The sequence below is a fragment of the Ceratotherium simum genome, chromosome X (genome assembly GCF_057802395.1).
Source record: "Ceratotherium simum simum isolate JZ-2026a chromosome X, ASM5780239v1, whole genome shotgun sequence".
In the NCBI taxonomy this organism is placed as follows: Eukaryota; Metazoa; Chordata; class Mammalia; order Perissodactyla; family Rhinocerotidae; genus Ceratotherium; species Ceratotherium simum.
In genome coordinates this window covers 83,414,361-83,442,030 of record NC_141940.1, presented here as the reverse complement: position 1 = coordinate 83,442,030, position 27,670 = coordinate 83,414,361, and the positions used below count along the sequence as shown (strand labels likewise).

General features: G+C 39.3%; 1 protein-coding gene across 1 annotated transcript in view; it reads left to right on the top strand.

Moving 5' to 3' along the window:
* Positions 1-23,323, top strand: part of LOC147911913 (uncharacterized) — a 129,369-nt gene extending 106,046 nt beyond the window's left edge. Inside the window, exon 4 of the mRNA XM_087426595.1 lies at positions 22,981-23,323. Coding sequence (XP_087282721.1) covers positions 22,981-23,039 — 59 coding nt within the window. The 3' untranslated portion in view covers positions 23,040-23,323. The remainder of the gene's footprint in view (positions 1-22,980) is intronic.
* Positions 23,324-27,670: the final 4,347 nt, after the last annotated feature.

Here is a 27,670-nt window from a genome sequence, read left to right as displayed (position 1 = left end):
AAGGGCCCGCACACAAACTCACCCATTCCAGAAAGCATCCTAAAATCACCAGAAAGAAAGGTGCACAGTGCTGGGATGAAAAGAGACTCACCTAATAGGCCCTGAGTGCATCACGGTGAGGGGTGAGACCTCTCCAGGGACTGGAACATTGGCGGCGGCCATTGTTGTGGCCTGGTGTGAGCGTGCTGACACAGAGGCCATTGGAGTTCTCCCTGAGGCCTGCTAGCCCAGGCTCTGCTCCACCCGCTAGAGCACCGATTTAATCCAGCTCAGCCAGGGCAGGCAGCCCAGCCTAGAGACTGGCCCCATCCAACAACAAGCCCTCAGGCAACATGTGGGCCTGCATAGATTGGTGACTGGATTCTCTGCAGCCTGGCAACTGAGCCGACTTGAGTGGGGCAGGGTGTGCACAAGGAGTGGGTGGAGAGTGTGGGGTGGTGGCGGAGTGTGTGGGGCTCCCGCCGTGGAGAGAATGGGTCTGCTTGTGGGATGGGGTGCTCAGACCGGGCAGGACTGTGTTGATTGTGTGTGTGGACCTATGGGCAACAGGGCTTGTCAGCTGCAGAAGACTTGTGCTTCTCAAAGAACCACATACGAGGTTTGCCCCACCTTCCAAAGCCTGAAACAATTGGGTGCTCCTGTGCCTGAGGCCAGCCCCACACAGCTGCAATCCTCAGAGAGCTGACAAGAGACCTAATAGGCTAGAGGCTTACAGCAATTGTAAGGCCCTGAGCCTAAGAACCTGCCACGCTGGGGGCCTACGCACTTAAAAGAAATACTGCAACAGAAATGTGGTATTAGAACTTACAGCCAACTGTGCTGGGGCTCCCCACACCTGATAAAGAGACTGAAGGGCCCACAACAACTACAAACAGCTGAGCATTACAACAGCTGGCCAGGAGAATAACTCAGCCTCCCTGGGTGCCTATAGGGAGAGGTAACAGGCCACAATAGAAGGACACACGTAGCCCACATAGGGGTCACCCCTGGAAGATTGAGAACTGAGGGAAGCACACTGGAAACCTCCTAAGGCATCACTTACATAAGGTCACCTATCCAAGAGCAGGAGATGTAGCTGACCTACCTAATACGTAGACACAAGCACAGGGAAAGAGGCAAAATGAGGAGGCAAAAGAATACAATCTAAGTAAGGGAATAGGACAAAACCCCAGAAAAGGAACTAAGTGAAACAGAAATGAGCAACCTACCTGACAGAGAGTTCAAACTAAGAGTGTTAAGGATGCTCACTGATCTGGGGAGAAGAATAGATGAACTCAGTGAGAATGTCAACAAAGAAATGGAAGATATAAAAAAGAACCAATCAGAAATGAAGAATACAATACTGGAAATGAAAAATTCATTAGAGGGACTCAAAAGCAGAGTAGAGGATACAGAAGAACGGATCTGTGAGCTGGAAGAAAGACTAGAAGAAATTACCCAAAGTGAACAGGTAAAAGAGAAAAGAATTAAAAAGAGTGAGGACAGTCTAAGGTACCTCTGGGACAACATCAAGCGCCCTAACATCCGTGTTATAGGTGTCCCAGAAGGAGAAGAGCGAGACAAGGGGGCAGAGAATCTATTTCAAGAAATAATAGATGAAAACTTCCCTAACCTAAGGAAGGAAACAGACATCCAGGTACAGGAGGCACAGAGAGCCCCAAACAAGATAAACCCAAAGAGGCCCACACCAAGACACATCATAATCAAAATGTCCAGAATTAAAGATAAAGAGAGTATCCTAAACGCTGCAAGAGAATGTCAAGTTACATAGAAAGGAAACCCCATAAAGCTATCAGCTGACTTCTCAGCAGAAACCTTACAGGCTAGAAGAGAATGGCACGATATATTTAAAGTGCTAAAAGAAAAAAACTTAAAGCCAAGAATACTCTACCCAGCAAGGTTATCATTCAAAATGGAAGGAGAGATCAAAATTTTCCCAGATAAGCAAAAATTAAGGAGTTTGTCACCAAGAAACCAGTGCTACAAGAAATGTTAAAGGGACTGATTTAAGGGGAAAAGAGAAGAGCACAAATAGGAAAAATTATCTATTTCCATGATTAGCACGTAATGGATACAAATGCACAAAAAAGAGGTTAGATGTGATATCAAAAACATAAAAGGAGGGAGGAGGGGAGTTAAAGAGTACAGCTTTCAGACACAGGTCAAACTAAAGTGACCATCAATTCTGTATAGAAGAAGTAAGGAACAGAGAAGGACTACTACAACACTGAGGAAAAAAAAACAAGTTAAAAAATGGCAGTAAATACATACCTTTCAATAGCTACTTTAAACGTCAATGGACTAAATGCTCCAATTAAAAGGCATATGGTGGCTGACAATAAAAAAACAAGACCCATATATATGCTACATACAAGAGACACACTTCAGACCTAAAGACACTCACAAACTGAAAGTGAAGGGATGGAAAAAGATACTCCACGCAAATGGGAATGAAAAGAAAGCTGGGGTAGCAGTACTCATATCAGACAAAATAGACTTTAAAACAAAAACTGTAAAAAGAGACAAAGAAGGACATTACATAATGATCAAGGGAACAATCCAACAAGAGGATATAACACTTGTAAATATCTACGCACCCAATGTAGGTGCACCTAAATATATAAAGCAATTATTAACAGACATAAAAACAGAAATAGACAGTAACACAATAATAGTAGGGGACTTTAACACTCCACTTACACCAACGGATAGATCATCCAAACAGAAGATCCATAAGGAAACATTGGCCTTAAATGACACACTAGAACAGATGGGCCTAGTAGATATATACAGAGCATTCCATCCAAAAACTGAAGAATGCAGGTTCTTTTCAAATGCACATGGAACATTCTCCAGGATTGATCACATATTAGGCCACAAAACAAGTCTCCATAAATTTAAGAAGATTGAAATAATACCAAGCATCTTTTCTGACCACAACGGTATGAAACTAGAAATCAACTATAAGAAGAAAATCAGAAAAGCCACAAATACGTGGAGATTAAACAAAATGCTACTGAACAATGACTGGGTCAATGAAGAAATCAAAGAAGAAATCAAAAAATACCTGGAGACAAATGAAAATGAAAATACGACATGCCAGATTTTATGGAATACAGCAAAAGCGGTTCTAAGAGGGAAGTTTATAGCGATACAGGCCTATCTCAACAAAAAAGAGAAATCTCAAATAAACAATCTAACAATGCACCTAAAGGAACTGGAAAAAGAAGAACAAACAAAGCCCAAAATCATTAGAAGAAGGGAAATAATAAAAATCAGAGCAGAAATTAATGAAATAGAGACCAAAAAAACAATAGAAAAAATTAATAACACCAAGAGCTGGTTCTGTGAAAAGATCAACAAAATTGACAAACCTTTAGCTAGACTCACCAAGAAAAAACGAGAGAATGCACAAATAAGTAAAATCGGAAAGGAAAGAGGAGAAATTACAACAGACACCTCAGAAATACAAAAGATTATAAGAGAATACTATGAAAAGCTATATGCCAACCAATTCGACAATCTGGAAGAAATGGATAAATTCTTAGAATCATACAACCTTCCAAAACTGGATCAAGAAGAAGTAGAGAATTTGAATAGACCAATCACCAGTAAGGAGATCCAAACAGTAATCACAAACCTCCCCAAAAATAAAAGTCCAGGACCAGACGGCTTCCCTGGTGAATTCTACCAAACATTCAAAGAAGACTTAATACCTATCCTTCTCAAACTCTTCCAAAAAATTGAGGAGGGGGGGAAGCTCCCTAACTCATTCTACGAAGCTGACATTACCCGGATACCAAAACTAGACAAGGACAACACAAAAAAAGAAAATTACAGGCCAATATCACTGATGAACATCAATGCGAAAATCCTGAACAAAATACTAGCAAATCGCATACAACAATACGTTAAAAAGATTATACACCATGATAAAGTGGGATTTATTCCAGGTATGCAGGGATGGTTTAACATTCACAAATCAATCAACGTAATACACCACATTAATAAAATGAAGAACAAAAATCACATGATCATCTCAATAGATGCAGAGAAAGCATTTGACAAGATACAGCATCCATTTATGATAAAAACTCTGAATAAAATGGGTATAGAAGGAAAGTACCTCAACATAATAAAGACCATATATGAGAAACCCACAGCTAATATCATCCTCAATGGTGAAAAACTGAAAGCTATCCCTCAAAGAACAGGAACCAGACAAGGATGCCCACTGTCACCACTCCTATTTAACATAGTATTGGAAGTCCTAGCCAGAGCAATCAGGCAAGAGAAAGAAATAAAAGAGATCCAAATTGGAAAGGAAGAAGTGAAACTGACACTATTTACAGATGACATGATTTTATATATAGAAAACCCTAAAGAATCCACCAGAAAACTTTTAGAAGTAATAAACGAATATGGTAAAGTTGCAGGATACAAAATCAACATACAAAAATCAGTTGCATTTCTGTACACTAACAACGAAGTAGCAGAAAGAGAAATTAAGAATACCATCCCGTTCACAATTGCAACAAAAAGAATAAAATACCTAGATATAAACTTAACCAAAGAGGTGAAAGAGCTGTACACCGAAAACTATAAAACATTTCTGAAAGAAATTGAAGAAGACACAAAGAAATGGAAAGATATTCCATGCTCTTGGATTGGAAGAATTAACACAGTTAAGATTTCCATACTTCCTAAAGCCATCTATAGATTCAATGCAATCCCTATCAAAGTTTCAACAACATTTTTCACAGAAAGAGAACAAAGAATCCTACAATTTATTTGGAACAACAAAAGACCCTGAATAGCTAAAGGAATCCTGAGAAAAATGAACAAAGCTGGAGGTATCACACTCCCTGAGTTCAAAATATACTACAAAGCTATAGTAACCAAAACAGCATGGTAGTGGCACAAAAACAGACACACAGATCAATGGAATAGAATTGGAAGCCCAGAAAGAAACCCACACATCTATGGATAGCTAATCTTTGACAAAGGACCCAAGAACATACAATGGAGTAAGGAAAGTCTCTTCAACAAATAGTGTTGGGAAAACTGGATATCCACATGCAATAAAATGAAAGTAGACCCTTACCTTACACCATACACAAAAATTAACTCCAAATAAATTAAAGACTTGAATGTAAGTCCTGAAACTATGTAAATTCTAGAAGAAAACATAGGCAGTACGCTCTTCAACATCAGTCTTAGCAACATATTTTCAAGCACTGTGTCTGACCGGGCAAGAGAAACAATAGAAAAAAAAAAATGGGACTACATCAAACTAAAAAGCTTATGGACAGCAAAGGAAACCATCAACAAAACAAAAAGACATCCTAACAATTGGTAGAAGATATTTACAAACCATACTTCTGATTAGGGCTTAATCTCCAAAATATATAAAGAACTCATGCATCTCAACAACAACAAAACTAACAACCCAATAAAAAAATGGGCAAAAGACCTGAACAGATATTTCTCCAAAGAACATATAGAGATAGCCAACAGACATGTGAAAAGATGTTCAAAATCATTAACTATCAGGGAAATGCAAATCAAAACTACAATGAGATATCACCTCACGCCCATCAGAATGGCTATAATTAACAAGACAGGAAACAACATGTTTTGCAGAGGACGTGGAGAAAAGGGAACTCTCATACTCTGCCAGTTGGAGTGCAAACTGGTACAGCCACTATGGAAAACAGTATGGAGATTCCTCAAAAAATCAAGGATAGAACAACCATAAGATCCAGCTATTCCACTGCTTGGTATTTATCCAAAGAACTTGAAAACACCAATGCATAAAGATACATGCACCCCTATGTTCCTTGCTGCATTATTCACAATAACCAAGACTTGGAAGCAACCTAAGTGCCCATCAAGGGACGAATGGGTAAAGAAGATTTGCTATATATACACAATGGAATACTACTCAACCATAAGAAATGATGATATCATGCCATTTGTGACAACATGGATGGACATAGAGGGTATTATGCCAAGTGAAATAAGTCAGAGGAAGAAAGTCAAATACCGTATGATTTCCTTCATTAATTAGTAGATAATAACAACAATAAACACACACACAGAGACAGAGAAAAACAAAACAAAACAAAGCAAACAAAAAGACTTTTAATATTTGCTCTCTTAAAAACTTTCAGACTGGTGAAATCAGCATAATGGAAGAATGAGTTGTACCCTTTGTATCTCTCCTCTAAATTACAAGTACCTAGACATTCATTAACTAGCAGAGTATTCCCTGTACAGCACAACAGGATGTCTGAGAGTTCCATGCAGTCATGCATCTGAAGGTGGATGGACTGGATCTTGGGAGGCACTGGAACTAGTTAAGTGCACCCCTACCCCTCCCCATTGGCAGTGAGCCAGGTTGTGGACCCTCACACAGTGGCTGGTGCAACTATAAGAGGAAGTGGGATAGCCCAACCACAAGAACACTTTTGGATTTGTAGCCTGGCCTGCAGGAGCATCCACCATGCTACAGAGGCCCCACCCATGGGAACGTTTTAGCCTGAGTGGTGGTGGCTCATCGCCCATGAAGGTGCAGGTCTGACGAGCATAACACAGGTGAGAAGGTGCCCCACCTGCTCAGCATGCACCCCACCCATGGAGCACAGCAGCCTGCGAGACCTACCAAGTCGCAGGTCAGTCCCCACATGGGTGCCCCTCCCACCTATGTCAGCACAGATGAGAAGGTGCCTTGCCCCCTCAGAAGGCACCCTGCCCATGGAGCAGAGAAGCGCATGGAACCGACCAAGTGGTGGTTCAGCCCCCATGTAGGCACCCCTCACATACAGTGCAGAATCTCAGCAGGTCCCCTGCCAAGTGCAGGGCCCCTGGCCACTCCTGAGTGACTTGTCCCTTGAGCACAGAGGCCTCACCTAGAATGCATGACCCACCCACCCAGTGCAGAGGCCCTGCCCATGTGAGTGCAACCTGCAGAATGGCTACAGCCAGTCCATGCAGAGAGCAGCCCTACTCCACAACTTCCAGAAGATGGGGCAGAATCAGAAAACATAGCTCCTTCTCACCTACAGTGGTGGCAGGTGGAATCTGCAATCTGATACTGCCACAAATGTATGGGCAAGGGATGAATTCATCAAAAAACATGAAGAACTACAATAATATTTCAGAACAGAAGCAAAAAGACAAGTAACCAGAAACCAACCCTGAAGTCACAGAAATTTGCAATCTAAATGACAGAGAATTCAAAATAGTTGTGGTAAAGAAACTCAGCAAGTTACAAGAAAACTCAGAAATACAGTTCAATGAGCTCAGGAATAAAATTAATGAGCAGAAGGAATACTTCACCAAAGAGATTCAAACTAAAAATAAAAAAAAACAAACAGAAATTCTAGATATGAAGAACACAATGGATGAGATAAAAAAATAATCTACAAACCGTAAAAAATAAAGCTGATGTTATGGAGGAGACAATTAGTGAATTAGAGGACAGAAATATAGAAATGCCTCAGGTACAGGAGGAGAGAGAACTAAGATTTTAAAAAAATGAAGAAATTCTTTAAGAAACGTCCAACTCAAATAGGAAAAGCAACATAAGAATTATAGGTGTTCCAGAGTGAGAAGAGTGGGACAAAGGAGCAGAGAGCTTGTTCAAAGAAATAATAGCTGAGAATTTCCCAAACCTGGGGAAGGAACTGGTCTTAAAAGTACATGAAGCCAATAGAAATCTTAATTACATCAATGTGAAAATACTTTCTCCAAGGCATATAATATTAAAACTGTCAAAAGTCAATGACAAGGAAAAAATATTAAGGGCAGCAAGGCTGAATAAAATATCCTACAAAGGAAACCCTATCAGGCTTTCAGCAAATTTCTCAGGAGAAACCTTACAGGCTAGGAGAGAATGGAATGATATATTCAAAATACTGAAAGAAAAAACTTTCAGCCAAGAATAATCTATCCAGTGAAATTATCCTTCAGATATGATGGATAAATAAAAGCTTTTCCTGATAAAAAAGCTAAAGGAGTTCATCGCCCCTAGACCTCCTTTGCAAGAAATGATAAAGGAAGCCCTCGTGCCTGTAACAAAAAGAAAAAGGTTTACAAAGCTTTGAGCAAGGAGATAAATAGACAAAATCACAAAATTGCAGCTCTCTATCAGAACAGATTAGCAAATAATTAATTGTAACATTAAAAAAATAAAGAGGAAGAAAGTATCAAAAATAACTATAAACATTTCAGTTTAGTCACAAACTCGCAACACAAAAAAAGAATAATTCGTGACAACAGTAACTCAGAAGGGGAAGAGGAAAGGGATGGAACCTGCTTAGGCTAATGGAGGTAAGAGGCTATCAGAAAATAGACTTCACATCTATGAGATCTTTTATACAATGAGAAAACAAAAACTCAGAGCAGAGCCACAAATCATAAATAAAGAGAAAACTGAGAAAACCATCACAGTAAACCAACAAACTGAAATGACAGTCAGAAATGCAAGGTAAAAGAAACACTGAAAATATAGAACACCCAGAAAACAAGAGATAACATGGCAATATTAAGCCTTTATATATCAATAATCACTCTCACATAAATGGATTGAATTCTCCAATTAAAAGATACAGAGTGGCTGGACGGATTATAAAACAAGACCCGGGGGCCAGTCCGGTGGCACAAGTGGTTAAGTGCTTGTGCTCCGCTGCAGTGGCCTGGGGTTTACCTGTTCGGATCCCGGGCACTCACTGAAGCACCGCTTGACAAACTATGCTGTGGAGGCATCCCATATAAAGTAGAGGAAGATGGGCATGGATGTTAGCCCAGGGCCGATCTTCCTCACACACACACACACACACACACACACAAAAACAAGACCCAACAATATGCTGCCTCCAGGAAACACATCTCAGCTCTAAAGACAAACATAGGCTCAGAGTGAAGGGATAGAAAATGATACTCCAAGCAAATTGCAAGCAAAGAAAGGAGGTGTTGCCATCCTTATATAATACACAGCAGACTTCAAGATAAAACAGACAATGAAAGACAAAGAGGGGCAGTATATAATGATAAAAGGGACATTGCACCAAGAGGACATAACACTTATGAATATATATGCACATAACACAGAAGCACCACAGTATATAAAGCAACTATTAACAAATCTAAAAGGACAAATTAACAGCAACACAATAATAGTAGGGGATATCAACACCCAACTTACATAAATGGATAGATCATCCAGAGAGAAAGTCAAAAGGATACAGTAGCCTTAAATGAAACACTAGACTATATGGACTTAATAGATATAGAACACTGCCTCCAAAAACAGAAGGATATACATTCTTCTCAAGAGCACATGGAACATTCTCAAAGATAGACCTTATGTTGGGAAATAAGGCAAGCCTCAATAAAGTTAAAAGATTGAGATCGTATCAAGCATCTTTTCCAACCACAATGCTATGAAACTAGAAATCAAGTAGGAGAAAAAACCTGGGAAAGGCGCAAATAAGTGAAGATTAAACAACATGCTACTGAACAATCATTGGATCAAAGAACAAATCAAAGGAGAAATTAAAAAATACCTGGAGACAAGTGAAAATGAAAACAACATACCAAAGCTTATGGGATGCAGCAAAAGCAGTGCTAAGAGGGAAATTTATGGCATTACAGGCCTACCTCAACAAACAAGAGAAGTCTCAAATAAATAATCATAAACTACACCTAACAGAACTAGAAAAAGAACAAAGTCAGAAGAAGGAGGAAAATAATAAAAATTAGAGCAGAAATAAATGAAATAGAGACTAAAAAAATAACAGAAAGGATCAACGAAATTAAGACCTGGCTCTTTGAGAAGATAAACAAAATTGAAAACCCTTAGCCAGAGTCACTAAGCAGAGAAGAAAGAAGGCACAAATAAATAAAATTAAACATGAAAGAGGAGAAATTACAATGGATACCACAGAAATACAAAGGATTATAAGAGAATACTATGAAAAATTATATGCCAAAAATCTGGATAACCTAAAAATAATGGGTAAATCCTTAGACTCAGAAAACTTCCCAAAACTGAATCAGGAAGAAATGGAGAATATGAATAGACCAATCACAAGTCAAGGGATATAAATAGCAATGAAAAACCTCCCAAGAAACAAAAGTCCAGGGCCAGATGGCTTCTCTGTAGAGTTGTACCAAACCTTAAAACAGGAGTTAATACCTACCTTCTAAAACTATTCAGAAAAATTGAAGAAGATGGAATCCTTCCTAACCCATTCTCTGAGGCCAACATTACCCTGATACCAAAGCTGGACCAAGACAACACAAAGAAGGAGAGTTACAGGCCAATATCACTGAAGAACATAGATGCAAAAATCCTCAACAAAATATTGGCAACTCAAATACAGCAACACATTAAAAGGATCATACACCATGACCATGTGGGAATTATACAAGGAATTCAGGGGTGGTTCAACATCCACAGATCAATATGATACACCACATTAACAAAATGAGGAATAAAAATCACATGATCATCTCAATAGATTCAGAGAAAGCATTTGACACAATCCAACGTCCATTTATGATACAAACTCTCAATAAAATGAGTATAGAAGGAAAGTACTTCAAAATAATAAAGGTCATATATGACAAACCCACAGCCAATGTCACACTTAATGGTGAAAAACTGAAAGCTATCCCTCTGAGAACAGGAACAAGGCAAGTGTGTCCACTCTTCCAACTCCTATTCAACATAGTACTGGAAGTTTTGGCCAGAGTAATTAGAAAAGAAAAAGAAATAAAAGGAATCCAAATTGGAAAGGAAGAAGTGAAACACTCAGTTTGCAGATGACATAATTTTATATATAGAAAACCCTAAAGAATCCGTCAGAAAATTATTAGAAATAATCAACAACTACGGAAAAGTTGCAAGGTACAAAATCAACTTACAAAAATCACTTGCATTTATATACACTAACGATGAAGTAGCAGAAGGAGAAGTCAAGAATGCAACCCCATTTATAATAGCAACAAAAAGAATAAAATATCTAGGAATAAATTTAACCAAAGAGGTGAAAGACCTATACATTGAAAACTATAAGATATTATTGAAAGAAATTGAAGAAGGCATAAAGAAATGGAAAGAGCTTCCATGCTCATGAATTGGAAGAATAAATATAGTTGAAATGTCCATACTGCCTAAAGCAATCTACAGATTCAATGCAATCCCAATCAGAATCCCAATGGCATTCTTCACAGAAATAGAAGAAAGAATCTTAAAATTTATATGGAACAAAAGACCCCGAATAGCCAAAGGAATCCTGATAAAAAATAACAAACCTGGACCATCACATTCCTGACTTCAAAATAGACTACAAAGCTATAGTAATCAAAACAGCATGGTGCTGGCAGAAAGACAGACAGATCAATGGAACAGTATCAAGATCCCAGAAATAAGCCCTCACATCTATGGACAGCTAATCTTCAAGAAAGGAACGAAGAATATACAATGGAGAATGTCCTTTCAATAAATGGTGTTGGGAAAACTGGACAGCCACATGCAAAAGAATTAAAGTAGATCATTATCTTTTGCCATACAAAAAAATTAACTCAAAATGTATTAAAGGCTTGAATGTAAGACCTGAAGCCGTAAAACTCCTAGAAGAAAATATAGGCAGTACACTCTTTGAGATTGGTCTTAGCAGCATCTTTTCACATACCATGTCTACTCAGGAAATGGAAAGAAAAGAAAAAATAAACAAATGGGACTACATCAGAATTAAAAGCTCCTGCAAGTCAAAGGAATTCTTGAGCAAAAGAAGAAGACAATCTCCAACTGGGATAAAATATTTTCAAATCATATATCTGACAAGAGGGTAATTTCCAAAATATACAAAGAACTCATACAACTCAACAACAGGAAAATGAACAACACAATTGAAAAATGAGCAGTAAATATGAAAAGACAAATCTTCTTCTTTTTGAAAGAAGATATAAAAATGGGCAACAGGCACATGAAAAGATTTTCAACATCACTAATTATTTTTTTTTCTTTTTTTTTTTTAATTTTTTGTTTATTGCAGTAACATTGGTTTATAACATTGTAAAAATTTCAGGTGTACATCATTGTACTTCTATTTCTGCATGGACTACATCATGTTCACCACCAAAATACTAATTACAACCCATCACCACACACATGTACCAAATTATCCCTTTCACCCTCCTCCCTCCCCCCTTCCCCTCTGGTAACCACGAATCCAATCTCTGTCCCTATGTATTTGTTTATTGTTGTTATTATCTACTACTTAATGAAGGAAATCATACGGTATTTGACCTTCTCCCTCTGACTTATTTCACTTTGCATTATACCCTCAATGTCCATCCACGTTGTCACAAATGGCTGGATTTCATTGTTTCTTGTGGCTGAGTAGTATTCCATTGTGTATATATGCCACATGTTCTTTATCCATTCGTCCCTTGATGGACACTTAGGTTGCTTCCAAGTCTTGGTTATTGTGAATAATCCTGCAATGAACACAGGGGTGCATGTATCTTTATATGTTGGTGTTTTCAAGTTCTTTGGATAAATACCCAGCAGTGGAATAGCTGGATCATATGGTAGTTCTAGCCTTGATATTTTGAGGAAACTCCATACTGTTTTCCATAGTGGCTGCACCAGTTTGCACTCCCACCAGCAGTGTATGAGAGTCCCCTTCTCTCCATATCCTCTCCAACACATGTTGTTTCCTCTCTTGTTAATTATAGCCATTCTGACGGGCGTGAGGTGATATCTCATTGTAGTTTTGATTTGCATTTCCCTGATAGTTAACGATTTTGAACATATTCTCATGTGTCTATTAGCTATCTGTATATCTTCATTGGAGAAATGTCTGTTCAGGTATTTAGCCCATTTTTTAATTGGGTTGGTAGTTTTTTTGTTGTTGAGATGCATGAGTTCTTTATATATATTGGAGATTAATCCCTTATCAGATGTACGGTTTGCAAATATCTTCTCCCAATTGTTAGATTGTCTTTTCGTTTTGTTGATGGTTACCTTTGCTGTGCAGAAGCTTTTTAGTTTGATGTAGTCCCACTTGTTTATTTTGTTTGTTTGTATGTTTCTCTTGCCCGGTCAGACATGGTGCTTGAAAATATGTTGCTAAGACCAATGTCAAGGAGCGTACTGCCTATGTTTTCTTCTAGAAGTTTCATGTCTTACGTTCAAGTCCTTAATCCATTTGGAGTTAATTTTTGTGTATGGTGTAAGGTAAGGGTCTACTATCATTCTTTTGCGTGTGGCTATCCAATTTTCCCAACACAATTTGTTGAAGAGACTTTCTTTTCTCCATTGTATGTTCTTGGCTTCTTTGTCAAAGATTAGCTGTCTATAGATGTGTGGGTTTATTTCTAGCCTTTCGATTCTATTCCACTGATCTGTGTCTCTGTTTTTGTGCCAGTACCATGCTGTTTTGGTTACTATAGCTTTTGTAGTATATTTTGAAATCAGGGAGTGTGATACCTCCAGCTTTGTTCTTTTTTCTCAGGATTCCTTTAGCTATTCGGGGTCTTTTGTTGTTCCATATACATTTTAGGATTCTTTGTTCTATTTCTCTGAAAGATGTGGTTGGAACTTTGATAGGGATTGCATTGAATCTATAGATGGCTTTAGCAAGTATGGACATCTGAACTATGTTAATTTTTCCAATCCAAGAGCACGGAATATCTTTCCATTTCTTTGTGTCTTCTTCAATTTCTTTCAGCAATGTTTTATAGTTTTCCGTGTACAGCTCTTTCACCTCTTTGGTTAAGTTTATTCCTAGGTATTTTATTCTTTTTGTTGCAATTGTAATTGGGATGGTATTCTTAATTTCTCTTTCTGCTACTTCGTTGTTAGTGTATAGAAATGCAACTGATTTTTGCAGGTTGATTTTGTATCCTGCAAATTTACCATGTTCGTTTATTACTTCTAAAAGTTTTCTGGTGGATTCTTTAGGGTTTTCTATATATAAAATCATGTCATCTGCAAATAGTGACAGTTTCACTTCTTCCTTTCCAATTCAGATCCCTTTTATTTCTTTCTCTTGCCTGATTGCTCTGGCTAGGACATCCAGTACTATGTTAAATAGGAGTGGTGACAGTGGGCATCCTTGTCTGGTTCCTGTTCTTTGAGGGATAGCTTTCAGTTTTTCACCATTGAGGATGACATTAGCTGTGGGTTTCTCATATATGGTCTTTATTATGTTGAGGTACTTTCCTTCTATCTCCATTTTATTCAGATTTTTTATCATAAATGGATGCTGTATCTTGTCAAATGCCTTCTCTGCATGTATTCAGATGATCATGTGATTTTTATTCTTCATTTTATTAACGTGGTGTATCACATTGACTGATTTTCAAATGTTAAACCATCCCTGCATACCTGGAATAAATCCCACTTGATCATGGTGTATAGTCTTTTTAACGTATTGTTGTATGCGATTTGCTAGTATTTTGTTGAGGATTTTTGCATAGATGTTCATCAGTGATATTGGTCTGTAATTTTCTTTTTTTGTGTTGTCCTTGTTTTGGTATCAGGGTAATTTCGGCTTCATAGAATGAGTTAGGGAGCTTCGCCCCCTCCTCAACTTTTTGGAAGAGTTTGAGAAGGATAGGTGTTAAGTCTTCTTTGAATGTTTGGTAGAATTCACCAGGGAAGCCGTCTGGTCCTGGACTTTTATTTTTGGGGAGGTTTTTGATTACTGTTTCGATCTCCTTACTTGTGATTGGTCTTTTCAAATTCTCTACTTCTTCTTGATCCAGTTTTGGAAGGTTGAATGATTCTAAGAATTTATCGATTTCTTCCAGATTGTTGAAATCGTTGGCATATACCTTTTCATAGTATTCTCTTATAATCTTTTTTATTTCTGAGGTGTCTGTTGTAATTTCTCCTCTTTCATTTCTTTTTTTATTGTTATTTTTATTTTTTATTTTAATTTTTTGTTTATTGCAGTAACATTGGTTTATGACACTGTAACAATTTCAGATGTACATCATTGTACTTCTATTTCTGCATAGATTACATCATGTTCACCACCAAAACACTAATTACAACCCATCACCACACACATGTACCGAATTATCCCTTTCACCCTCCTCCCTCCCCCCTTCCCCTCTGGTAACCACCAATCCAACCTCTGTCCCTATGTGTTTGTTTATTGTTGTTATTATCTACTACTTAATGAAGGAAATCATACGGTATTTGACCTTCACCCTCTGACTTATTTCACTTTGCATAATACCCTCAATGTCCATCCATGTTGTCACAAATGGCTGGATTTCATCATTTCTTATGGCTGAGTAGTATTCCATTGTGCATATATACCACAGCTTCTTTATCCATTCGTCCCTTGATGGGCACTTAGGTTGCTTCCAAGTCTTGGCTATTGTGAATAACGCTGCAATGAACACAGGGGTGCATGTACCTTTACAAATTGGTGTTTTCAAGTTCTTTGGATAAATACCCAACCGTGGAATAGTTGGATCATATGGTAGTTCTATGCTTGCTTTTTGAGGAATCTCCATACTGTTTTTCATAGTGGCTGCACCAGTTTGCACTCCCACCAGCAGTGTATGAGAGTTCCCTTCTCTCCACATCCTCTCCAACACATGTTGTTTCCTATCTTGTTAATTATAGCCATTCTGACGGGCGTGAGGTGATATCTCATTGTAGTTTTGATTTGCATTTCCTTGATAGTTAGTGATTTTGAACATCTTTTCATGTGTCTGTTGGCCATCTGTATATCTTCTTTGGAGAAACGTCTGTTCAGGTCTTTTGCCCATTTTTTAATTGGGTTGGTAGTTTTTTTGTTGTTGAGATGCATGCGTTCTTTATATATTTTGGAGATTAAGCCCTTATCAGGAATATGGTTTGCAAATATCTTCTCCCAATTGTTAGGTTGTCTTTTCGTTTTGTTGATGGTTTCCTTTGCTGTGCAGAAGCTTTTTAGTTTGATGTAGTCCCATTTGTTTATTTTTTCTATTGTTTCTCTTGCCCGGTCAGACGTGGTGTTTGAAAAGATGTTGCTAAGACTGATGTCGAAGAGCGTACTTCCTATGTTTTCTTCTAGAAGTTTCACAGTTTCAGGTCTTACATTCAAGTCTTTAATCCATTTGGAGTTAATTTTTGTGTATGGTGTAAAGTAAGGGTCTACTTTCATTTTTTTGCATATGGCTATCCAGTTTTCCCAAAGCCCCACACACTCTGCCACCGCCCCACACTCTCCACCTGCTCCTTGTGCACACCCTGCCCCGCTCAAGTCGGCTCAGTTGCCAGGCTGCAGAGAATCCAGTCACCAATCTATGCAGGCCCACAAGTTGCCTGAGGGCTTGTTGTTGGGTGGGGCCAGTCTCTAGGGTGGGCTGCCTGCCTTGGCTGAGCTGGATTAAATTGGTGCTCTAGCGGGTGGGGCAGACCCTGGGCTAGCGGGCCTCAGGGAGAACTCCAATGGCGTCTGTGTCAGCACGCCCACACCAGGCCACAACAATGGCCGCCGCCAATTTCCCAGTCCCTGCAGAGGTCTCACCCCTCACCGAGATGCACTCAGGGCCTATTAAGTGAGTCTCTTGTCACCAAAGCACTGTGCACCTTTCTTTCTGGTGATTTTAGGATGCTTTCTGAAACGGGTAGTTTGCATGAGGACACTTTAAGAGCCAATTTTAGTTTCTTTGTGAGCCGGGTTTTCTGGGGGTACTCCCCCATGCTTTAGTAGCAGGCAAAGTCAGATATGATGCAGCTGGTCTCGATTGTGCTGGATCCACAAAATGCCCACAGCTAGGGCACTCCCCGGCTCAGAGCCCCATGCCTCCAGGGAGGCTGCGTACCTGTGAGCTGCTCCCGGCGACCGTGAAGCTGGAGGCTTGTGAAGGTGGCGTTTTTCCTCTCCAGAAGGGAGTCTCTGCCTCTTCTACCTCAGTTAGGATTGTCCATTTTTGCAGGAGTTCCTCTTATCCAGTTTTCAGTTCTGTCTCAGGGGTAATTTTTCCACGAGTAGTTGTAAATTGGCTGTGTCCACGGGAGGAGGTGAGTTCGGAATCTGCTTACGCCGCCATCTTGACTCCGCCTCTGCCCATTCATTATTATGCCCCATTTTTCTAGTTCTCTCTATACAGGTTCTATTCCTTGTGTTTGAACTAGAAAGATGGATATTGTTTTACACATGGCTATGGTTATGTTCATATAGCCATGTTTTTTTCTTCTTTGTAAGCTATACCAATAGGATTGATCTCTTATTACACCCATATAATTTGTTTCTAAAATCCGTAAAGATGATTTTTTTTCTTATAATTCTGAGTGCTTTTTTGGCATATGGTGAGACTGCCACTTTGCTCTGTCCGCTTTTTGTTTCAGAAGACATATATTTACCAACTTAGATGCCTTGCCTCCCAGGAGCCCTACAAACACTCCATCTGGAGTACAAAATATGGTAGCCCTTAGTTTACACATCAGATCCTTTCTGAACAGGTTAACAGAAGCATCAGAAAACAAGAGAAAGTCATGTTTCGCAAACAGAGGACTTATTTCCATGGGAAAATCAGAGGAGAAAGAGCAGATAGAAAGTTGTCTGGAGCTACTAATAACTTGGATGCTTTTCTGAGTTCGTCATAAGAAAGCAGTAGAAATTGAAGAGTATGTGCCTCTAGTTATCCACAAGCAAAGGGCAGGGGAAAATTAAAGCAAGACACATATTCTCCCACTCTCAGTTTCTAGGTTCCCCTATTATGTTAATTTTGATCATTAGTTTGTACCATTTGCCAGTGATTTCCTAGGTGGTGAGCTACAGCATTAGATCGCATCCCTTGCATCTGCCTTCATTTTTGCTGTGATTCCTTTATCCAGTATCTTGACTTTTTAGCATCGTGATATATTGACTTTCTATTAGGAGGTTCCCTCTTATTTGTTGGTGACCCCAGAAAGGATTTGTTTCCTTATCTAGGAAGCTAACACCACAGTCTTAAGTTTGTTTTTTATTTTTTTGGCTTTTTTGTATTTATCCACATTTCCCTCAAACTGGCTGCTGCTGCCAATACCTGAGAAATTATGTCCTTGTCATCCAGCTACATTTTCCCTTACTTGTGCTTGAATTCCAGGGGGAAAAAAAGCTGCCATAAGTTAGAGGTGACTGATGGTCTATTCTGATCTACCCCTGGATCCATCCCCATAAATTTAGAGCATGCCTCAGTGAACTACTTATGAAAATCAACAAGGGATGCATCTAGCTTCTCTCTGCAACAATATAGCTTCTCCCAGATGATCTTCTGTAGAAAGGCTTTAAAAGCTGCCATCAACAGTCCCTCAGATTAGGTTTTCAATGCATGAAGAACAGCCTGAGTTATCAGGGGAGGAAAATAGCTGACTACCTGACACCATGGCACTCCCTGATGAATGGGAGGGTATTATTACTTTCTATTCTGTTGATTGAGCAAAGTTATCTGGAGACAGCACTCCATTCAGGACCCTGTGTACATCTCTATGCATAGGGCTATAGACTGAACACAGGTTGCAGAGCACCTCAGCAAACTTTTGTGGATCTTCCTGGAGCATTGGAAAAGAACTTTTAAGATGAGTAATATCAGCTAGAGAAATGACATATGGACTCTTACCATTCTGGTCTTCCCAGTAGTCCTAGATAACTTTTAAGAGGAATTTCAGTCACTAAGGCTCTGAAGAGATAATATTGATTTTCTTCAGACTGAGATGAAAAATAAGTTAGTTTGTATGGCACTTTAGTTTGAGTTCCTGCTTTGCCATTTAGTACCCTGACTCCTTTTTTATTCCCTTTCTTCCAAGTTACCAAGGCAACCACCAGCCAGCCTGACACCTTCGTTATAGAACAGTTTCTTATCCAAATTTTCAATAATACCTTGTATTAGTTTCCTAGTACTGGTATAATAAATGACCACAGACCTAGTGGTTTAAAACGATACAAATTTATAATTTCACTGTTTTAAAGGTGAGAAGTAAAAAATTGATCTTAATAGGCTAAAATCAGTATGTTGGCAGGACTGCGTTACTTCTGGAGGCTGTATAGAAAAATCTGTTTCCTTGTCTTTTCCAGCTTCTAGAGGCCACCTGCATTCCTTGGTTCATGGACCCTTCCTCCATTTCAAAGCCAGAAGCATAGTGTCTTCAAATCTCTCTCTGACTCTTCTGCCTCCTTTTCTCACCAATAAGAGTCCTGCAGTTACAGTACACCCAGCCAGATAATCTATATTAATTTCCCCTTCTCAAGGTCCCCATCTGATTAGCAACCTTAATTCTATCTTCAACCTTAATTCTCTTTTGCCATGTAAGTAACATATTCACAGTCCCAGGAATTAAGATGTGGACATCTTTGAGGAACCATTATTTTGCCTACTACATACCGTGTTCTCACCTCTTAAATATTTCTGCTTCCCTAACTCTGTTTTTCATGTTTGGTCTAGGGACGAGGGAAATAATGACTTTGGTACCCCTTTCAGGACTTTCTAATAAGGCTGATAATTCTCTCTCCTCCAAAAGGAAGTCATCCCCTATCCCATAGCCATTGGGAACCATCAATTTAAAGAGGTCATTGCTCCCCTCCTCCCAGCTTCTAGATTAAGGAAAAGAACAGTAAAGGGAAATATAGAGAAATACAGCAGAGAAAGTTGAGAAATTCGAAAAAGAGCTTTCAGTTTCTTAATCATTTCCTCTGGTTTCTTAATTCATTCTTTATGGCTATCTAATTCACTCTTTTCTTTATTTCCTTACGAATATTCATCCCAGAGATACCAATAATTAATTTCGGGTGCTCTAAAAATCCATGGAGTTTTAGAATTTGTCCACTTCAAAAGAGCCTTCCTATGACAATCAGAAGGTAGAGTTTTTAATTTTTTTCCAGTTTTATTGAGATATAATTGACATACATCACTGTAGGAGTTTAAGGTGTACAGCATAATGGCTTAACTTATGTATATTGTGAAATTATTACTGCAATAAGTTTAGTTAGCATCCATCATCTCATATGAATACAATAAAAAGAGAAAATAGAAAAAAAATTCCTTGTGTTGATAACTCTTAGTATTTGCTCTCTTAACAACTTATATATATATATCATATAACAGTGTTAACTATAGTCATCATGCTGTATGTTACATCCCTAGTACTTATTGCGTAACTGGAAGTTTGTACATTTTGATCACATTTCTCTAATTCTCTTTAGAGTTTTTATAAGTATACCAATTCCAAACATGGTAAAGTGAAATAAGTGTTTTAAGAGAGACCTTCTGATAACCTTCTAGGCTTCCCGTATTTTCCACCATTAAAGCTAATAACAAATAGGATGGGAACTTTGAGCCAATATTACCAATTTTGTTCAATGATAACTCATAGTTTGAAGTGAGGATTTTGAATTTTCCCTAGAAACCCAATCCCACTTAGCCAAAGTAATCAAATGGAGACTTTTCACAAACAGGGTGCCTTACCTGATCAAAGGTGACTACAATTCCTCAAAGAAATTCACTCAGGGGAAGGGCTTGGTTGAGAAATCCCATCCTCATTGCCAAATTGTTGGAGGGGGAATAAATTGAGACCCAAAGGGACATGCCAATTCATAAATATGAAATTAGGCAAGTTTATTATTCAACAAAACAAATACCTTAAATACATGTAGGTAGCCAGCAAATGACTACAGAGTTGTAGTAGACTTTCAACTCTATTTGTACGGAATCAAAGCTACATTTCTTTTACATAATCTTACCTGTAGTAATCAATCAGCACATTTTCAATTATGTCAGTAGTAACATTGAGCTTACTCTGACATCTTGTTTTTCATAATTCATTATTGGGCTTGCTCTGAGGTTCTATTCTTTTATAATTCTTTATCAGGCCTACTATGACATTTTGTTCTTCATAATTTTTTATCAGTACCTCTTATACTTGCTCCTGGAAGTGTATCTAGCACCTATAATTAGTCACAGCCTTTAACACTCCTCAGTAAGGTTAGATAAAGTTCAGTTTCCTCACACCTTTCAGCAAAAAATGAAGGAGCAATACAGAGTATGTGTTGCAAAATACGGGTAGTCTAGACCAGAGACCAAGTGGGTTCCTTTCAAACCCAGAAGAGTGTCCACAAAAGCAAATTAGGTAGTCCAGCTTCAAATTCCTAACTGAGAAAAACATATCTGGATATGCCTCCAACATCCTAAATAGCGTGAAAGTGAGCAGATTCCTACACCAAGAGGGGTAAGTCTAGAACAAATTTATCAATACTTGAATTAAATGCTTTCTACATAATAGATTGAGAGTTTCTTGAGAAGAAATCTCCTCCATTTGTATCTCTTTGTATCTGTAATATTCCCAAAAGAAATGCTTTCCTTGAAGTCACAACATTACCATTCTTTTCTATACATATTTCATACCTTTTCCATTAACTATTCATTATCATACCTAAATCACTTGGGAAGAGTAGTATACTACACCATCATTGTTTTTGTGTGGATGAATTTTTCCAGTGATTTTTCTCTTTGAAAGCTGTGGGGAACTTGGAACCTCAAAGGGAGGAGAGATGCTATATAAGAAAGAGAAAGGGCACAGGAAGAAAATGTGGGAGTAATGAGTGCCAACTGAGGGACTCTTCCTAATAATAGCTGCAAAGTTTGCTAATTTGGTCAGTACTAGACTTATCTGGTCATACTAATCTAAAGTTATCAAATTTAAAGTTGCTATGATTTACCTGTTTATAGAACTCTAGGCTTAAAATTATTTTATTTAGGAACTTTAAAGCGATTGCCAATGAAGGTAGCCAGTGTTGCTTAGAAGTCTGATGCTATTCTGATTGCTGTAAATTAAAATATATAAAGCAAATGTACATTCACACTTCATATCAGATGTAGATGCAAAGGTCTTTTCCTTGAACATTGATCTGTTGATTAGATTTTTCTGTTATCTTTCTTCTCTAAACTATACTCTTAATGCAACATTTTTTGTAGTTTCCATTTATTTAAATGGAATAATAATATAGCAATTGTGAAATAATCTAGGTACAAAATCACTTCAAATTTTGATGACTTTTTAAAATATTTTAGAATTGTGTTGCCCACAACTAGATTGATAGGTATTTTAAAGTGACTTGCTATTCTAAACTCTCAAATTAGTTTTGATAATATCAATCACTTTTTGCATGCATATTTCATGAGTATATGTGCTGTTGTTTATATTTATTTTCCAACTTTCCAGGTTTATCAAGGTATAATTGACAAATAAAAATGGTATATATTTAAGGTTTACAACGACATTTTGATATATGTATATATTGTGAAATGATTGCCACAATCAAGCTAATTAACACATTCATCACCCCTCATAGTTACCTTTTTTTGTGGTGAGAACACTTAAGATTGACTGTCTTAGCAAATTTCAAGCATACATGACAGTATTATTAACTGCAGTCACCATGCTGTATATTAGATCTCCAAAAATTATTCATCCTGTATAACTGATAATTTGTGCCCATTGACCAACATCTCCCTGTTTCCCTTACCTCCTAGCCCTCTGGTAACCACCACTCTACTCTCTAATTCTATGAGTTCAACATTGTAGATTCCACATATAAGCGAGATCATAAAGGATTTGTCTTTCTGTGCCTGGCTTATTTCATTTAGTCCTCAGGGGTCCTCAAGTGTATCCATGCTGTCACAAATGATGAAATTTCCTTCTTTTTTTAAGGCTGAATAATGTTCCATTGTATGTGTATACCACATTATTTTTATCCATTCATTGATGATGGACACAAGTTAATTCCATATATTGGCTATTGTGGATAATGTTGTAATGAACATCAGATAGCAGACATCTCTTCAAGATACTGATTTTATTTCTGTTGGATATATACCCAGAAGTAAGACTGTCACTGACTAGGTGCCTCAAGAAACTCAAAGGTGGGTTTAGAAGCAATCAACTGTTTTTCCAAGTTGTTTCTTTTCCTTTTATATGTTAAGGAGATGTAACCACCAACCATCCTGAAACTGACCAAGTGAGAAACTCAAGGGAGATGTAACCACCAGCCATCCTGAAACTGATCAAGCCTCACCACAAAAGCTACACCCATGACCTTTGCCTTATTTTTAATGCAAAGATCTCTCCAGGAGGATCTTAGGCCTCGTTATGTAGAAGTATATTCTCTGACTGAGCCTGTGCAAGTGAATACCTGCCTCTCCCTTTTGAAAATTCGCTCCCCAACTGAAATAAAAGTTCCTGCTTCCCTTTGGGGACACCATGACTTTGGAAATGATTCCTCATGGCCTCCTATTTGCTGCAAATACATTTTACTTTGTGAGACAACTTACACTGGTGTAGAGTCTTATTTAACTCACCAGGAGGCAAGCCCACTTGGTTCAGTAACAGAATTGGCGACCCAGAGGGGACATACCCCTTCCTGTTGCCTGTGTCACCAACTTGATGTTGCTGCCCTATTGGGAGACCCAGCGGCCACACTGAGCACTTTGCTCAGAGGATCTCTCAATGGAGGTGAGTGGCACCATCCTCATGGCACAGCTATAAGAGTTATTTCCTAAAATTGTGTCACAAAGCCTGTTTGTTGGGGCTTGGCTTCCGAGTTCAAGTCCTCACCTGGAGGTATCCTGGAACAAGGGATTGAGAATTCCCTCTGTTTAGAAGGATTGTTTGACCCAGCCACTCCAGAAGGGCCAATGTTCAGTTCTGGCAAAATAGGAGCAATCTCTGCTGACTAGTCAGGAGCCAAACACCATCTGGAGATTGAATCTCATCTGGAGTGCACTGAGTCTGTCTAGGGGTCAAATCCCCTCCGGAGATTCAAATCTCACCTGGAGTGATGAGGTGGGGGTTTGAGGTCCCCTGAGGTCACTGAGTCTGTCTTTGTGTTGTGCCTGTGATTGGAAGATGGGCCCCCTTGGATAGGGTTAAACCCTTCTGGAGTTGCTGAGCCTGTTTTTTATTTGTTTGTGTGTTTTTGTCGAGGATGCTCAACATAGCATTTTTTGTCAAGGATACTTGACATCGATCTTGTTTTTCCACAGTCTGGCTTTTCTGGACTCCTAGTTTTTTTTATCCTTGCCCTCCCTATCAGTGGTCACTGGGTGAAACCCAGTGTCCAGCCATTTTATTTTCCCTTTAAAGATTTGGTTACGTGGCCTGGGTCTAGTTTCAGGCTATTAGGGTGCTAAACCTCCTCTGCACACAACCTTGTGTCATCTGCCTTATCACTAACCATTACAAGTAGCTCCTGGGAGGCTGGAAACAGACCATAAGAGAAGGCACTGGAATATAGAGGGAGCAAGCTCCGGCCTGGAGGAGAGCCCATTGGACAGTATCCTCCAGAATTGGAAGGTCTTTGGGTATTCCCCATTGACCCAAGAGCAGATAATCTTTTTATGTAACACAGCCTGGCCACAATATTCACTGGAGGATGGGGAAAAATGGCCAGAAAATGTGACCCTAAATGTTAGCACTATACTACAATTAAATCTATTTTGCAAAAGGACCAGGAAATGGGAAGAAATCCTGTATGTCCAGTGCTTCGTGGCACTATGTCTAAATGAAAGGTTAAAAGTTGAATCTAAGACTTCAAAAATACTTCCCATATTACAAGATCTTTCTGATGAGGAGGACTTGCTCTTCCAAATCGGGAACCACGGGACTAAGGAAAGTCCACTTCAGAGTCCACCTCACCTAGATACTCCAGCTTTGGCCCCACCACTAGACCAGCTGGTGAGCCCCAAGAGACCTCCACCTTATTCCCGTACCTCACCTCTGTTTAAGCTGGAGGATGTAACAGGGCCAAACCCTTTACTGTCCCCCCCAAACAATCCCTTTACAGGGAATTGGACTCGCCAGCAACCAAAGACCCTTCACCCTCCTATTCCAGATAGTACAACTAGATTAGGAACCAATTACAAACCTGGGATATAGCCCCTAAGACAGGTACCTTATGGTGAGGGGAGATTTATTAATGTACACATCCCCCTTTCCACCTTGGATCTATATAATTGGAAGACACACACTAAAGGATTGAGGGCTGACCCAAAGAAATTCATAAACCTGATAAAGAGAATCTTCTCCACCCATAATCCAACCTGGGCATATATTCAAAGCCTGTTACCTACACTCCTCACAGCTGAGGAAAAGTCATCTGTTCTGTTAAGAGCTAGGGAACAACAGTTAATGAATATGACCCAGGATCAGACATTCAGGCTATAACAAGGACTGACCCTGGGTGGAATCCCAATGATCCTGATGATCAAGCAAAGCTAGTATATTTTCGGGGTTTGCTTTTGAAAGCCATAAAAATAGTAAGCTATCCACCCATTAACAGGTCTAAATTAAGAGAGGTCCAACAAGGCCCTGAGGAAAATCCCTCCACTTTTTGTCGGAGGCTGCGGGACTGCCTCAGGTGATATACAAATTGGGACCCCCCAAGGCCCAGGGCAGTACAGTGGTTCTTAATACCTATTTCATACCTCAAAGTGCTCCAGACATCTGTAGAAATCTCCAAAAGTTGACTATATGTCCTGATACTAATTCTGCATAACTAGTAGAGGCTGCATTTAGGGTGTACAATAACTGGGATGAAACTGAGGATAAAAAGAAAGACAAAAAGATAAAAAGGCAAGCTGCCCTGTCAGCTGTGGCCCTCCAGTCTACTCAAGGTAACCTAAGGGAGAGAAAGAAGACACCCAGCCCCCACCGAGAGATTGGAAAGCCACCAACAAAGTTGGGGGCTAGCCAGTGCGCGTACTGCAAGTGGGAAGGGCACTGTAATCAGGCTTATCCCAACCGTCCCCATAGGGGGAAGAGATTGAACAAGACCAAACCATGGCAACTTCCCTTGACTATAGATGAAATGTGATGGGGCCATGGGGCTCCTCGGTTGGCTCCAGGCAGACAAATCCTCATCTCCCCTGAGGAGCCCCACGTGACATTAACAGCGGGAGGAGATCATGTTGAATTCTTGCTCAATATTGGAGCTACATTCTCAATGCTGAATACCCCAAAGGGAAACCTTTCAAAAAGAAAAAGTGTGACATAAAAGGAGTATTAGGAATAGGAGAGACGAAAATGTTTCTGGAGCACTTGACCTGTGAAGTGGGATCAAAATTGATGAAGCATTCCTTTCTGTATGTACCCGAATGCCCTATTCCCCTTCTAGGGAGGGATATATTATCTAAGTTAGGGGCCTCAATAAGCTGGGAACAAGATAAAATAGAGATCCAAGTCCCCAAAAGTCGGGAAGTAGAGCTTATGGCCCTATTACAGGATACATCAGCACCTGAGAAGGTAGAGATTCCCCTAAATGTTTTAAGCTCAGTTAATTCGAAAGTATGGGCACAAGGACAGGTGGGGCGAGCAGCCAGTGCCACACTGGTAAAGGTAAGATTGAAGCAGATAGATCACTGACCCTGGGTAAAACAATACCCCTTAAAGCCAAAAGCCATAAGAGGAATCCTTCTTGTAATTAAAATAGGCTTTAAGAACAGGGATGATCAGGCCATGTAGATGCCCATGGAACACTCCCATTTTACCAATTAAAAAACCAGGAGAATATAGATTTGTTCAGGACCTTAGGGCTGTCAACGACGCTGTCCAAGACATACATCCTGTAATGCCTAATCCATACACTCTGCTAGTTAGCCTCCCTGGGGAAGCAGATTCTATACAGTACTGGATTTAAAAGATGCCTTTTTGCTGCATCCCATTGGATCCTAAGTCCCACAAGATATTTGCCTTTGAATGGGAGGACCCAGACTCCCACCAGAAGCAACAGTATTGCTGGGCTGTCTTACCACAAGGGTTCAAAAACTCATCTACTATCTTTGGGGAAATCCTAGGCCGAGATTTAAGGGAACTAAAATTAAAACAGAGTACTGTGTTACAGTATGTGGATGACATCCTACTAGCTAGCCCTACTAAGGAGATCTCCAATAGAAACACTATAATTATGTTGAACTTTTTAGCCAGTAAGGGAAACAAAGTGTCTAAAAGGAAGGCACAAATATCTAAAGAGACTATAAAGTATTTGCAGTTCATCATTTCAAAGGGACAACGCAGCCTTCCCCAGGAGAGGAAAATGGTAATATGCCAACTTGCTCCACCAAAATCTCATAGACAGCCATAAAGATTCTTGGGGATGGCTGGCTTTTGCTGGATTTGGATCCCTAACTTTGGATTAATTGCTAAGCCTCCCTATGATAAACTACAGGGGGCAGAAACGGACCCCTTTGAATGGGATAAGCTATGTGACCAAGCTTTCAATAAGCTTAAAAACTTGGTAATGGAAGCTCCTGCACTGGCCTTACCAGACCTGAGCAAAGAATTTGACCTATATGCTTATGAAAGACAGGGAATACTTATTGGAGTGCTAACCCAAATGTTGGGACCTCTGAAAAGAGTGGTAGCCTATTTCTCAAAACAGCTAGACACCGTGATGAAAGGATGACCCCAATGCTTGAGAGCTGGAGCTGCCTCCTGCCTCTTAATCAAAAAAGCAGAAAAACTGACTATGGGCCAACCTATGACAGTGTGGAACCCCCATCAAGTCTCTAGCCTACTAGAGACTAAAGGACATTTAAGGCTATCCCAGAATATAATACTACAGTATTAACTTATGCTGCTAGATTCCCCTCAGATTTGCTTAAAGCCCTCTCATACCTT